General features: G+C 39.5%; 1 protein-coding gene across 5 annotated transcripts in view; it reads left to right on the forward strand.

Moving 5' to 3' along the window:
• Positions 1–15,534, forward strand: part of greb1l (GREB1 like retinoic acid receptor coactivator) — a 57,493-nt gene that overhangs the window by 23,742 nt on the left and 18,217 nt on the right. For 4 of the 5 annotated variants that reach the window (XM_084119375.1, XM_084119376.1, XM_084119377.1 and 1 more), the window contains 11 exons: positions 7,214–7,298; positions 8,303–8,462; positions 8,654–8,830; positions 9,986–10,162; positions 10,452–10,628; positions 11,820–11,942; positions 12,503–12,619; positions 13,695–13,835; positions 14,065–14,190; positions 14,674–14,814; positions 15,209–15,394. In XM_084119375.1, coding sequence (XP_083975501.1) covers positions 8,306–8,462; positions 8,654–8,830; positions 9,986–10,162; positions 10,452–10,628; positions 11,820–11,942; positions 12,503–12,619; positions 13,695–13,835; positions 14,065–14,190; positions 14,674–14,814; positions 15,209–15,394 — 1,522 coding nt within the window. In that variant the 5' untranslated portion in view covers positions 7,214–7,298; positions 8,303–8,305. Of the gene's footprint in view, positions 1–4,475; positions 4,719–7,213; positions 7,299–8,302; positions 8,463–8,653; positions 8,831–9,985; positions 10,163–10,451; positions 10,629–11,819; positions 11,943–12,502; positions 12,620–13,694; positions 13,836–14,064; positions 14,191–14,673; positions 14,815–15,208; positions 15,395–15,534 lie in introns of those variants that run through there. The other variant, XM_084119378.1, reaches the window with a different exon arrangement.

Consider the following 15,534-nt stretch of genomic DNA (forward strand, 5'->3'; position numbering starts at 1 on the left):
AAACTAGTCATGTCCATGCACATAACTCCCAATATTGGTGTGTTTGAGCATGTGGCACCAACAGTTTGGCTTTGAGGTGTAAAAGTTTACCTTTTCCAGTTAACCAGATGTGCAGGATTGCTCAAAGCTTCACAAACCCATCTTTGAGAATTTATACTTGTGCAGATCATTTTGAATGCCTTCTAAATTAAGATACCTCAGAAATTTGGACTCCAATGCTTTTCCAATGCTTGGGGTTCTTCCAATGCTTCTCCAGTTCTGGTTGATAATTAGTTTCATGTTTTGGCCAATAACTGTTAAATGGCTGATTTTAAAAACTAAAATCAATAGTCTTAAATGATATGATTTAATTTAAGCATAACAAAAATAATGTACAGATTGATAATGGATATTCATTCATTCACATGCATCATTTGCTAAAGATTGTATTTAACAGTGTTATTAAATTATTCATGTTTTTAAAGATTGACTATAAGTGAGCGTTAGGCCTATATGACGGCAAAGGTAACCTAAATGTGAAAATAGAAAAAATGAGCATGCACAATAAAATATTCAATGTTGATCAAAACCGATAAATTAAAAAATCTCTAATATGCCTATTAAATGATATGGTGCTGCAAATTCATATTCTTCCGAAGTTTTCTTGCCTGTATTCTTGAATTGCACTAATAGGATGTTTTCAGAAGGGCCTTTGTTAATCACTGACATAAAGCATTTGTCTAAATGCAGGATTTAGCTGAAGGTTAAATTAAAGCCCTCACTCTGGCTGAATGTACGGCAAGGTCAACACTCAAATCAGTGCCTCGGTCACACAAAGACCGTTTTTTGACTCTAATAAATGAGCCCGGCACTCCCACGATCCCACCCCGCTGTAGTCTACTGACCGTATCTCGGGGTTGCCCTCTTGCCCCTCTCATTTTCCAGTCACTTTTATAACTGGACAGTAAACTTCCAGTGGCTTAATGATGATGACTTCTTCATCTGCCCAAATACTCCTTTTGTTGATCCTCCCAGGCCTCCACCCCCTTAAACCCTGGCTAACCTTGGCCCACCACTACCCCCGTTCACTGCTGGACTAATCCTCTCCCCAAGCTGTTATCTCCACCCCCCTTGAGCCAATCCCTCGCTGACCAGTCAGGGTTTTCTCTCCTCTGCCGATTTCAGCTTTGGCTTTCAGCTTGTTGTGTTGCCTCCCCCCATGCCTCCCCTTCCCCCCCTTTAGTTTGTGTGGCCAAGTGGAGGAGGTTATCATCTCCACAGCCCTGGTTATGTTGGCCTCGCTGGAAAAACCTCGATTTGCACTTCAGGACCCCAGCAGGAAGTCTGAGAGGGCTTTAATAGGCAAATGAGCACAGGGCTGAGGGAACAACAACCTGCCAGCGGTGTGACAAGTGGCGTGAGACCCCACGCCTCATGCTCGGGATAGACCTTATGTGGTAAGAAAAGCTGAACGTGCCAGGGCAGCATTGGCTTTCACGTGGCAGCGACATTGTCAGGCTGTTGTAATTGGCCTGTGTTAGGGTGGATTTGTTTTTTCTGACACTGAGTAGATAGCTCCTGAAGACCACGATGAGCTGTGGCAGTTGCCACCTCAATCTCTCCCTCCTACCCAGCTGATGCTCATTTGTCACTACGTTAAAATCACGTTCCGCTCTCACCTCGTGTATGTGATGTTCAGTTGTGTTTTTACAACCATGTGAGGATGAGGATTTCATCACACTTCTAAAAACCCACACTCGATAAGACAATCAAGCAGTTTTTTTTTTTCATTCCTTAGATACAGCACTCACAAAATTCTGCTCTGGTTTACCCCAATCTATGCTTTTGTTGGTCCAAATTTAGATTAATTTGCTCCATTTGAATTAAATTTGTGGCATTGGTTTTGGATTGTGAGAAAGAAGCCAGAGAACAAGAGTCATTAATTCTGCTTTGGATTATCTGAGCATTTGTTGGTCCAGATTCAGATTAAGTTTCCTATATTTGGATTACATTTATCCAGTTGGATTTGGATTGAGCAGTTCTCTGAATGAAAGCCAGGAACAAAAGTCATACCTCTAAAACTTGGAATTTTTGCTCTGGTTGGCCTCAAACCAATTCAGATTAAGCAGCCCCTCTTGGATTATGTTTTCCTATTTAACCTGGGTTGGGTGTTTCTCCAGAAAGAAGCCAAGAATAAGTTAGATTTCTAAAGACTTGAATTCTGTACTCATTAGTTCTGCTGTGGTTCACCTCAAACTGGGCTTTTGTTGGTCCAAAGATTCACCAAGTTGTATTAGTCTCAATGGATCTAAACAATGATGCTGTCTGTCTGGAATGACTGAGGCAGTTTTGCTGTACCTCAAGAGAATAGAGGGCTTCTCAAAAGGAAGTAGAAAAACAAGACAAAGCAGAACTCCAGAAGATGTTGAAAGAGCTGCCACCACATGACTCATCTCTTCTCAGGTGGTAGTGGAAAAGATACTTCCCATTGTCAGTGCCCAGGGCTGGAGACTCAAAGCAGTGCTGAAGGATGGGCGAGAGGAGGGCCAGCTCACTCACTGACTCTTTTGTTCTACCCACAAGCTCAATTGAGCAAAGGAAACCTCCGCTTTGCTCTCTTTCTCCTTTTCCAGTGACCTATTAATGTCTGATAGTATTAAAGCCAGAAACTTGAATCATCTCTTCGGTTTCCTAGAAAATTGAACTTGTGCTGCATCTTCATATACTTTTTCTTTTTCTTTTTGCGATCTTGATAAAAAGTCTGGCAAAGAGCCTGTCACAAAAAAAGGGAAAGTTTCAGAAATCGAATATCAAGCATTTGTCGATCACAAATCCTTATACATTTGGGGACATTGTGTGGTCCAAATGGTATCTGAAGGAGAAACCTTGCAATTAAAATAAACAATGTTTAGACAAAGCCTCCAGATTAGCTGGAATGACAGCATTAATGACTCTGGGAGGCTAATAAAGCCCTCTGAGGGTGGGGTGTCATTGTTTAAAGCTGACTCCCATACTGCTTTAGACCCTATCTACTAATTCTTATTAGGGTGAGAAGAAGTATATGGCTTAATTTAGACCAACTGTTGTGTCTTTGCTACAACAAGAATTGTGAAAACAGAATAAAATAATTTACTGTACAGTCTGATCAAAAATGATCTACAATTCAGTCTACAAAAAATACTGAATAATACCTTCTTTTTTTTTTTTTACCACATTGTGTACATTTCCTGCAAGGTTATTTAAATGTTTTTCAGTTTTTTCTTTTGTACCAAGTGTTTGCCTCTAATGCATTGGTTTGTTGACATGGCTGTTTTGTTGTTTGCCTGACAAATTCTTTGTGTCTTTAACTTTGACAAATGAATTACACTGGTGTGGTTCTCAGCACACTCTTTGAACCATTGCATCAAGTCACCTTTTTGTTCCATGGACAAGGCTGTTATTAATTATTAACAAATCCTACTACATGCTGCAGACAAAATAGGATCTCGGTTGTGTTGATTAAATCTACTGTGTAAATTTACCCTTTAAAGTCATCTGATAGGGTTGGACTGATGAAACTTGATGTAACACTTTTATGTCAGAATAGGGCGAGATTATTAAGATCCATGATGAGTAGTAATGAACCAGCTAACAAATGGAGCAGTACTGTTTTATTTAAACACCACCAATTACTGTTCCTGTTTTCAGAGGTCCCGAAAGAGGGTCATCTGAGTCACAATATTTTGCTATTATCTTGCGAGATAAGAAGAGAGATGGAGTCATTGTTAGAGAGAGCCTGAAGTACCAGGGGAACCCGATCCTCCTGTATTTGCGTTCAAATCTCCTCCACTTCCTCTGAGCCACTTCTCTGTGGCTCGCGGTAGGAAATGATCAGTCCAGTAAAGTGCAAAACATCTCCTATCAAGTTATTTTGACCAGATGAGTCCTCTCCATTCGGCTATTTACAATGGGCCTGAATTCTCAGTTAATCGTCAACCTCCAGTGAGGGGAGGGCCGTGAGTTCAGGCAAGGCTGACGGACAAACTGTGGATTGACCCCACATTCTTTAGCAAGTGTCCCTAGTTTGCCATTAGTGTGCCCTATCAGTAAAATAACCCCAATAAAACAGGGAGTGGCAGAAGGGGAAGAAAACGATCCTTTGCTTTACGTCGTACCCCCATCTGCGAGCATGGCACTTAGCAGTCTCCGGTGTCATGTTGAGAGAGGGGCATCTGCGCATCGTGCGTGGCGAGCACAGCACGCGTGTGGCGTGCGGAGGCGTCTCGCCTCTATTGTGACACGCTCGGCGGTATGGTCATCTCCACAACAGCATCTGTCACCTTAGGGGGTCAGCAAGGGCCAAGATGAATGAGTCCTGAGAGAATGCCCCTCTCGCCCCACAGAGCAAATGGCCAAGAAGAAGGAGGGGGCAAGGGGAACGGGGGGAGGGCCTGCTGATTGTGTATGTGAGAGTTGGAGGGTTTGTGTATCCAGAGCCACTGAGTGCAGGACAGAGAGGTTGGCTCCGCTGGAGTTCCTGGAATCCTTCTTTGCTGCCCCGATTCAGGACTATAATGACCAGGGAGCTGCTAGCTCGCAGCAAGGACAAGGAATACTGTCACGTCGCGCTCAGCCTTGACGCTACTTTTGGATATCCAAAGGACTTTTGCTATGGAAATAGGCTGTGTTTTAGTGGTCTGCTTTAAGGTCTTCAGTGGGACTCGTTGAGGCACACTCCACACCCTGGCTGCTTATGAAAGGTACAGAAGCGTCATGTTAGATTATTTGACACTTGCCGGCTCCTGCTAACATGGTGTCAATGGCCATGGCTTTTAGCGCCCCATTTATTTAAAGATATTTGCATTTTTGCATTGGCTAATCTGTCCCATCCCCCCTGAAGTTTTGCCTTTTATACTGTCTGCCCTTTAGTGAATATCTCTTTAGGTAATGTAAAATAAGTGTGAATTGGACAGTCATGAGGGCTAAGTCAAACTTTAAGAAGTAGAGTGTTACTTTTATGTTTAGATGTACATAAAGACATGAATCGTTGAAATCATGCAATTGTGTGTTGCTTGAATGTCTTGTTTTTAATCTGTATGTTTGTACTTTTTACATTTTCATCAGGATTTTTTTTTTTTAAGTATAATTTGTTAATTGAAAGTTCATTGAAAGCTAGCTCTCCTCTCCCATTGTCAGCAGTTTAATGTAATTATGCAGATAAGGGAGGAAACAAAAGAGGGAGTGGATTGAGAGAAAGGCCTTTTGAGGTACAGTGCAGTGAGGGACTGTAACCACATTTACTGCCATATGTGGCACATTTCATTTAAACCTTTTATTTGACCTCCACCTACTTTAGAAATATATTAGAAATAAAACAACACTCTCCCATCATGTTCAGGTACTGATGCCAAAAGCTTTTACAAGAATAATAAATGAAAGGTCTGCACTCTGAAAAAGTCATGTTTTTATTAATAATAGGACCTTTTAAATGAACATATTAAAATCTACTTCACAAAGTTAGGTCAAAAAACAAATGCACAAGTCTACATGTGGCACCCAAATAGTGGTCTGAAATCTACACTTGTTGCGTCTATTGGAGCACATTGTTTTAAAATTGTTAATCTGTGACAAAACAAACTTTACCAGCAAAGCAAATTAACTTTTGTAGCTTTGCATAATTATGTCTGCGGTTTGTTTTGTTTTGGCTACCTAAAATGTGTTTCCCTTCTTGGCTATTTCAAGATCCCCTTGTTTGTATTTATAGAGCTTTTGAATTCTTTATTTGGTATTGGACCATCTTGCAACACACTATTTGAGTCACATTAAGTCCTTGGTTGTCGGTAAACCCGTTTGCTGAGAGAAAGAACGTAGCCTATACGTTCATTGCTTGTACACTTTAAGTGTCATATTTGTTTTTAGCAGAATTTAACTAAATTAATTTCTTGGTTCTATTTTTCAATTTAAATATGTGTCTTGACAGTTTTGCATTTTGCATTGTAAGGATAATCAGATAGAATTAGAAAGCAAATTGAAAACATATATGGAAGCAGTAAGAGGTGACTGAAACAGCTCTTGGCCTAAAGGCAGGGCTCTCTACAGGCTTGTCCACATTAGCATTTAACACCACTAAATGTCATTAGCAGTCAAACTGGACCCCGGGAGCCCTGAAGGTAGGACAGAACTATGCTCAGGCACTTTAATTTGCCTCTGTTTACCACAGTACCAAGATGAGTGATTAGCTGAAACTTGGCCCAACAGGCCTCCAGTGAGCTGTTTGTAAAACAGAGTGTGCAATTTGTTGTCCACATAAACCATGCATTATCCCACCAACAGTTTGCCATGTTAATCGTGGTTTTCTTTGCTTTTATAAAAAAAAACGTATCCAAATCCATTGTGGATTCTTATAGAGGAAGGTTTTTCAAGTGGATCTGATGGTAATGTGCCTCTTAGGACTGCAATCTCAATTAGATCTGATTTTCTTGGTAATCATTCACAAAGCAATTCTTTTTCAAATAAGTACAGACATAAAATATATGAATTGTAATGGTATTTTTTTTTTTAGACGAATCCTGGTGTCACTTGGTAGAGGTATATTTACAAACAAATCAATTTTGTAACCTAGATTTTAAAAACTAATAATAGAAATCCCCATATATAGTTTATTTTCTGATTTTCAAAAGTGTGCAGGTCATATATTCTTTGCAAATTCAGGAGACTCTTGACAGAAGTATTTACCTCATTGATTGATGGCTTTACTGCATTTCACTCTTGTTTTAACCAGGCCAAAAGAACAAAACATGTCCCATCAGTCTTTGTGTAAGCCTGGAAGTAAGAGACGTGGAGTTCCTTTCCCCTATGCGTTCCACAAACATTCCCTTGAGGTCATAGTGTCATATAACTCATCCCTCAGTGTTATCAGTTAACAGCTACATATGTTGAAGATCACTGCAATCTGTTCTACTTTACAAACAACTGTCTGATCTGAGATGATGCATGGATTAATACTCACTACAAATTATTCTTATTGATTTATACCATAATAAATTCTTCAATCAGTGCATTTAAATCAAAATAATCCCAATATCTAATGCTGCGATATTTGCAATGCGCAGTTCAAGTATCAAATCTCTCGTGCATTTTGGCTTTGTTTTCCCAATATATAAACAACAAGTTATGTACCATATGTTAATTTATATGGTATTTATACTGTAAATGAAACTTGCCTTGTGTCTGACCATTTGCCATATGTCTGTAGGTGCAGGAGTACTGTGGTTCAACTTTGATATACCATGGAGAAGAGGTGATCCTGTCCTTCTACTGCTAAAGAAATATAAACAAAGGTACACTGGTTTCCTTCACTATGATAACAGCAAATGAAACCTATGAATATTGCTAAAATGTGATGTTTTGTATGTTGTTGCAGTTCTATACAAGTAGTTAATTATCAAATATGAGAGCTGTCTTTCTTTGAGGGTTTTTATGTGAACTCTTTGGCCCTGCTGAGTCACTGATGGCGACACACTCATTTGTCATAATTTGCTGTCTTGATTGTCGTCCATATCACAAACAGAAACAGAGCTTTTGTTGTAAAGGAAATGCAATCAGAAGTGCAAATGAAAGCGTAAATGCAGAGCAGATGGTCTAACAGATGTCATGGTTATACCTGATGTGTAGCTCAAGGGTAAAAGTTGCTAGTTACATGCTAACAGCTGTATTACATGACAGATTGTCAGGGACTACTTTTAATAAATGGGTACAGTTATTAATTATTTTTATTAAAATATGTATTTCATGTCTCTCTGGTGTACCCAATTGTTATTGGTCAACTGTGCCGGTCTGCAGTTAAATATCTCTGGGATAATGTACAGTTAGCTTAATTAGTTCTAAATAAACCCTTTAAAGGCTATGTAAGACCCTTCAGATTAGCATTAAGGACTTGATGATCCCATCAGAGTTTAGTTTGTGTTAATGACTTACTGACAGGACAGTATTCCTTACTTTTCTTTAGTTGATTCATCATTTTATAGTTAAGTATGTCTGAACAAAAATAATTCAGAGTCTGCAGAAAAGTCCTAATGATGGTTGTTTTAGGAACGGTTTCAAGGGCTATTCTACGAAAGACTAAAATAGCCTTCTTCTGGGTGGAATTGAAATCTCCTCCACGCAGTCCATCAGAACATTACATTAATGTCTCCTTCCCTCTCATCTTCCTTATAAATGGAATCCCTTGAAGATATTAAAATGTTCTTCTTTTCGAGTTCAAAACAAAACTGAACCAATTGTTATATGTGTATATGTGGTGTTTATGTATATATTTAAACAAAATGAGTATGTTTCATTTCAGATCATGGGGAATTCATACGCAGGGCAGCTAAAATCTGCCCGCTTTGAAGAAGCTCTACACAATTCTATAGAGGCTTCATTAAGATCGAGCAGTGGTGATCCACAGCCTGTATTCACACAGCTGTATCTCGAGCCCGATCAGTATTCTGGCAACCTGGAAGGTAAGCAAGGCCATCAAATAGTTTGCCTTTGCATGAATTGATCATGATTTGGTATTAGAGCTTATTTGACCAATTTTTAGAAAATCCACTCCTTAAAAAATACTCTTACATTCATTAAAAAGCTCATATGTATGTACGTGTGTGTGTATATGTAAAGCAATAGCACACCTGTTCCTGGTTCTGCCCTCCAGATATTAAGCCCAAAATGAACCTGAGTCTGAGGTCCGACCCACCCAGCCATGTGCTGGTGAACTGCCAGTCCTCCAATTCCGTTGATGATATGGATGAGGAAGAAGATTCAGACACCAGCAGTCCACCGTTGCCTTACCTGCAGGGTCCTCCTCCTGATGGCTGCTGCACTGTTGATGGTAAAAACACTTGTCATAATTTACTCACCACCCTCATGTTGTTCCAAACCCATATGACCTTCTTTATCAACCTTATTTTTTAATGTAAGAGTAGGTGTGGCCATTTTTAAATTGAATGTGCAAGGCTGTCATCGGTGCCACTTCCAGTTATGTTAGCTGTATAAAGTCAGTTTGTTATGCTGCTTGATATTGCAAACTGGTGATACTGGACTAAACCCCGATGTCAAAGAACTAGCGGTGATGAAAGCCGAATGTGTTGTCGCCTCTTGTTGGCTTCGTCTCGGCCAAAAAGCTGCGCTTGAACACACCAAAATGACTAAAGGCCACTGTCAACTAGCATGTGTGTTCTGCGCCTGCGTATACGTAAATATCTGTCTATATCAGCAGGTATCAATAGTCTATTTCCATCATTCAAAAAGGGAAACCAAAACTAGGACTGCAGATATACAAACCGTAAACAAAACAGCTCTTGCTTACCATTTTGAATATCAATCATGCTGATCACTTATTTCATTCCAGTCGGCTCTTGTTATTATGAAAATATTCCTGCATTTGAATGCTCAGTTGATGTACAATAGTAACAGCCTTCTGTCTGTACGGTCTTGACTTCTGTGCTCGCTTTCGTCCCTTTCACTTTTATTCTTGTGCGCTCACTCGTTTGCTAACAGCCAAACAGAGATCTCTCTCTCTCACTGACGGCCCGACAACGATTGTAAATGCTGAATCGGCCCAAATGCTGAATCGGTCTGACTAGAGACAACAGTGCAGAACACACCGGAAAACTAAGCCGACAGACGCTCAAAAACGGCCTGAAGGCTTGGTGTGTCCCGGCCTTAAAAAAACAACCCCACAGCAACAGTGTAAAAGTAGCCCAATTCCACGGGAAAACCGTGGACTGGGCAACACTGAGTAAAAAGTACCATAACCATAGGCCATATATTCCAGGTCTTCTGAAGCCCTATGAAAGCGGGGTGTTTTGAACAGCCAAACTGCCAAAGTGTCAAGTCAGTGTCAAGGTGAAATGTATGGTAATGACATTGCAAGACTTGAGACAGTGACACTGAAACATTGTGCAAACCGTGAATCATCGTGCATTTAGCTTCATCAACATGGCTGGTCTTCATTATATCGCTGACTCAAGTCATCTGTGTCCAGGTTTCTGTCAAGCAGGAAAGGATCTACGCCTGGTTTCCATGGCAACAGAGTCTGTCGAGGTTCCCGCAGGGTTTGAGCTGGTTGGTGCCAAATCGCCCAGCATCCCAGAGCACATCCTCGTCTGTGCAGTGGACAAGCGCTTCCTGCCAGATGAGAATGGGAAAAATGCACTTTTAGGTTGGTGATCCAATACAATTTCATGACTTACTTCAGTAGGATGGAGTTAAATAAGTAATTTATTCTACAAATCTCATTGTGCCTGTGAAATGTTATGAAACTAGGCCATTCAGAACTCATTTGATATTTAGTATATAGTTGGATTTTGGACTAAAGAGAGGTGATTTGTCATTTGATTGCCTGTTACAGTGATACAGTGGAGATGTTGATCACAAACTTTTCAAAGTTTGTTGTGTAGTCTTTCAGTCTTACACGGCACATAGTGATGTATGTTTGTGTATTTATGCAGGGTTTTCAGGGAACTGTGTAGGCTGTGGTGAGAAAGGTTTCCGCTACTTCACCGAGTTTTCCAACCACATTAACCTGAAGTTATCCACTCAGCCGAAGAAGCAGAAGCACTTAAAGTACTACCTGGTGAAGAACTCTCAGGGTGCTCTGTGCAAGGGAGCCCTCATCTGCTGGAAAGGTACCACAGGCGTTTGCAAAACGTTGCATGGCACAGATAATGTGTGATGTGTCATTTATGTAGTTTTAAATTCACATGATTAACTGTGTCCGAGGATAACTTACTTCGCAAATAGATTAAGTTAAGAGGTTGTATTTAAAGATAATTTCCTTTTCCATTTGCATTTTTAAATGTTAAATAAGCTCAAATATTGAAGTAAAAAATGTATTAAATGTAATTTAATTTAAATGATCATTTAAATTACTTATTTAATTGCCAATTCAAATGTATTTACATTTGTGTTTTATTTCCAAATTAATAAACTGATAATGGATGATTTCTTAAGATATTAAGATATTGTATTTAAGGATAATTTCCAAATTTTCAATATTTGTTATATTCTTTCTTAATTAATTTTTTTATTAATTATATTGCTTAAATTTTGCAAATTAAATTAATAGAGTGGTGCAGGTATGACGTCAGAACCCAGAAGTTTAATTCGCCACTGATTCCTTTGAGATTTTCCTATGGGGTTTTTCTATTTACAAGTAAAATAAAGCCTGTGGTAAACATAACTTGATGAAACATATTTTGACATTTTGTTCCACAACGTACACTGCACACACACTCACACACCAAGCTGTCTTATCTAAATACTTATTTAAAAACGTACATTTTCAAAAATGAACACAACTGTTTCAAAATTCACGTTTTCACTATGGGTGTGTGTAATTTATGTTGTAGAACAAAACGTCAAAGTAAAGTCAAGTTATGACCTTATTTTACACATAAACCACTTAAATCGAAAACCCCTATTATAAAACCCCATTGGAAAATCTCGAAGGAACCAGCGATGAATTTGACTTCCAGGTTCTGACGTCATACCTGCACCTCTCTATTAAAAAGTAAAGTTCATTAAAGTTATTACAAAGTTCATTTAAATATCTATTTAATTGCCAATTCAAACTTATTTGCATTTGTATTTTATTTCAAATTGATACTTTGATAATTAATGATTTCTTCCTTAGAAATTACAGAAAAATATACAGTTTGAATTGGGAAAATAGGCCCTGAAATGATCTGCAGCTTATACCAGACCTGTAACAATGAAAAAAATACATAAAGTTGTTACTGAACCTCTTTGATTCGACAGAGAAGGATGGTGCACTCGACATTAACTGAGAATTTAAAAATAAATGTTGTATTTCACAGATTGTAAGACACGGCCATTCTCAGGCAGTGCTTCTTCATCCAAGCCTAGTTCTTCATCCTCACTAAGCAGCAAAGAAAATGGAGACACAAACGGCCACAGTCCATCTCCCTTCCCCCTCTCAGGTGAGTGTAGGAGTGGACCATCACATCTTGTGTGTCACAGTCTTCTAAAATCTCTCTAGTATTTAAAAAAAGGATGAAAACACTCATAGGAGGTCCAGTGTAAGACAACACATGCTGCATCTGTCCAAGGGAGGATGTCCATCTTCTGTTGGTTTCTGCTTAGTCCTGCATGCACAGAGGTCATGTTCTGTTCTGGGGGAGGGTATGTACGGGGGTGGGGGCTTAAACCTGGGGGGGGGGGGGGGGGGGGGGCTACTCAGCATTTGGTGACATCTGGCTGGAGGCCACACAGTGTTTACCCAACAGTGTTTGGTGAAAGAAAGCAAGTCATTGTCTCATTCTTCCTCACAACACCATTCAGAGGGCCGGGCAGCTGGCCACAGAGTGCGTCCATTAGTGACGATAACAGTCTTTTACAATACAAAAAATAGGAGAAGTGCTTATTATTGAAACCAAATGTAATGGATTCTGGATTAAATTATGCGCAATATCTTCTTAATTTCCCATTTGCAGTGAAAAAGTAAAGCTGCATTCATAATAAGTTGTTCTTTGATCCACAGACTCGCCTCCTGCACGCTTGCAATCTGGCTCATCCTCAGGGATTTTTGGATCCCCAGAGCTGGGCTTCCTCAAACCATTGAACACGCCGACTCACGGGACCAAGACATTACCGATCGGTACCAGATATTTGTCCTCATTTTGAATTTAAAGTAGCATTGATTGCTCATAATACAAAGCTAAAAAGCCATAAATGCAAGTACTATTTGCTTTTGAATCATTCAACGCAAACAGTTGTTACAATGATTTTGAGGGGTTAGTAATTTAGTCAGTAGAATTCGGCAATTCAGTGTGCTTGTTAATTGGTGGTGTTTGCTAAAGAAAACATCACTGTGTCATGATTTCTCATGGTTTGGATTAGAGATTTGAACAAACCACACTGTACATTCAGCCTTAGCATTAAGCAGCCGCCTAATTATGGTCAACTTCGTGGCTCAAATGTTGTTAGCTGCTTCATTGTTTGTTTTTCTCCGCAAAAGGACAGAATTAATGAAGGTCATTTGTATTGGCCGCATTTGCAAACACATACACACTCACACACACATGAACACAATCCAAAATAATCAATATAAGACCAGAATTCCGTATTAAGAGTTTTAATGTCACCCCACGCTCCAAATTCCCTGTGATTGACGTTTAACACATATGTGTTCTATTTGTGTATGTGTCAGGAATATTAGATGTAAAAGTAGCCCAGCAGTTCATTATCAATATGCCATCAGTTAAAGGAAATCAATAAACTGTGCTCCTTTAGAAATGAGAGAGAATGCTTTCCTCTCCCTATTGAGATTGTGTGCTTGTGTGCAGGTTGGGGAGTTTGCATAGTGTTTCACCAGAAAATGAACAATAGTCAATGATGTGTAAAACATCACACCCCTCAGGGCACTTGGCAAATTCTTCAATGCATTTTAGTCTGAATTGTTTTTCAAGATTTTAACAAAACACTTTTAAATATGTTTAATCTTTATCCTAAGTAGGTATGATTTGTGTGTGTATATATATATAGCTGCAAAAATAAATATTCAGATATAAATCAGTTAATTAAATTGTAATAATATTTCACAATATTACTGTTTTTACTGTATTTTTGGATCAAATAGATGCAGCCTTGATGAGCATAAAATTGTGATTGGTAGAGTGTTTATATTTTCTTCCCACTGTTTCTTTAATTCCCAACATGCATTTGTTGTTCAGTTCCCACTGCCCTCCGAGTAAACGGTCTAACTAATGGTCTGAGTATGGACGGGCGGTCCAGTCTACTGAGCCCCCCTCATACAAGCCCACTCGCCACACCTAATCATGGCTATAGGGCCACAGAACCTGGAGACAGTCCAGGTAAGCATTAAACCAGCCAATCACAATGCTGCCTCATGCATGTCATTAGTGGTCAAATCATCTGGCCGATACACAACAGCAATAGTCTATTTTCACTCATCAGATGTTTTTAGAAGGCATCTTCAAATGTTTACGCTATGCAATTTGCATTAGTCAAAATATAAAATGAAATGATTATCTTGATGATAACAAACATTTTCGATTCTATATCTGCTCTTTTTTTTTGCAGCATCCTCTGCTATGGCATCAGGTCCGCCCAAAAAGCGCCACCGTAGCTGGCACCCCGCCTCTCTAGTGCCCGTCCCAGCCACGGCTGTCCCTGTGCCTGCTATCCGACCGCTGACGTGCAGCTCTGGTGGGTCCGACCTAATCATACTCAGCCTTGTTATTTGTTGTTATTCTTTTTTTATGCTGGTTGTCTGCAGTCAGTTTATCCTATCTGTTTATGCGTGTCCCAGAGCAGGAAACAGCCTTGAATTTGATTACCTTTTTATTTGAACAAGTACCAAGGGACATGACATATTCCATCCACAAGGTTGATTTATTCATTGTTTCCATAAAAATAGGGGTGAAAGGTCATGCTAAATTAGTCCCTGAAATGTTTAGCAGCAGCTTGAAGGGTTTATGCCTTGAAACAGCTGAAGGAGTTGAGCTTGGAGATCCTGTAGCTTAGTCACCTTGTCCTTAGCATTGATTGGAGTGTCTCCGTTAACAAAGCTTGAGAGGCTGAAGAGATCCGTCCAAAATATGATTAGATTTCCACAATGGCTTGACAGCACATGCTATATGTTCCATAAAAAAAAATTCATACATTTAACGTTTTGCTCCTTCGTTCCAGGTTCTTTAATGTCCCTGTCCAATCAACAGCCTCCATCAGTGTCAGGGGTCATACAACCCCAACCAATCACAGCGGGAGAAACTGTCATCATTCCTGACAACCTTCTGAACTCCTCCGGGGTCCGGCCAGTCCTTCTCATTGGTTAGTGCTCTGTCTTCAAAACATTCTTATAAAAAAATTATGAATTAATATTTTGATATTTTTAGTGGGTATAAAGTAAAAATGTCAGTGTGATGCAACTGTCCTAATATCATTATAAAAAGAATGAAATTCTTGAAAGGAAAATCTTATAAAGCAGGAAATCTATATCTTATTAAGTAGGCATTATTTCTTATTATTTCTTATTTCTGTTGATCTAGCATGATCTGAAATAAGAATTAATAATGCATGATATCTTCACATCCAGGCCAGTTTTACAGAAATGAGTTCATCACAGCAGCATACAGTATAACCAGATCTCTCCAGTTCTTCTTTATCCCTAATAACTGTTTGGATGTGTGTGTGACCGCATGGTTTGTTTGAATATCTTCTCCAGGTCAAGGCACTTTACCGTACTTCTTTGGCAATGTGGGTGATCTGGTGGTGAGCCCCCTGCTGGTGAGCTGCTATAAGGGCAGAGAGCTCAATGAGAAGACCCTCGCCAGTCTGGGCATGTCAGCAAACCAGTTACTCACCACAGAGACCATGATACTGCTCACACTTCAATATCTTGCTCGACTTGGTAAATAATACTGACATACCTGTCAGAACACAGATAATCATTTTTGAAAATAAGTTTTAAAGGGGTCATGATATAAGAAATCAAATTTGCCTTTTTTGTCGTTTTGATATTGCGGGTTCTGTGACATCACACGGGCTAAT

Source organism: Abramis brama (genome assembly GCF_963993115.1).
Source record: "Abramis brama genome assembly, chromosome: 7".
NCBI classification, from domain to species: domain Eukaryota; kingdom Metazoa; phylum Chordata; class Actinopteri; order Cypriniformes; family Leuciscidae; genus Abramis; species Abramis brama.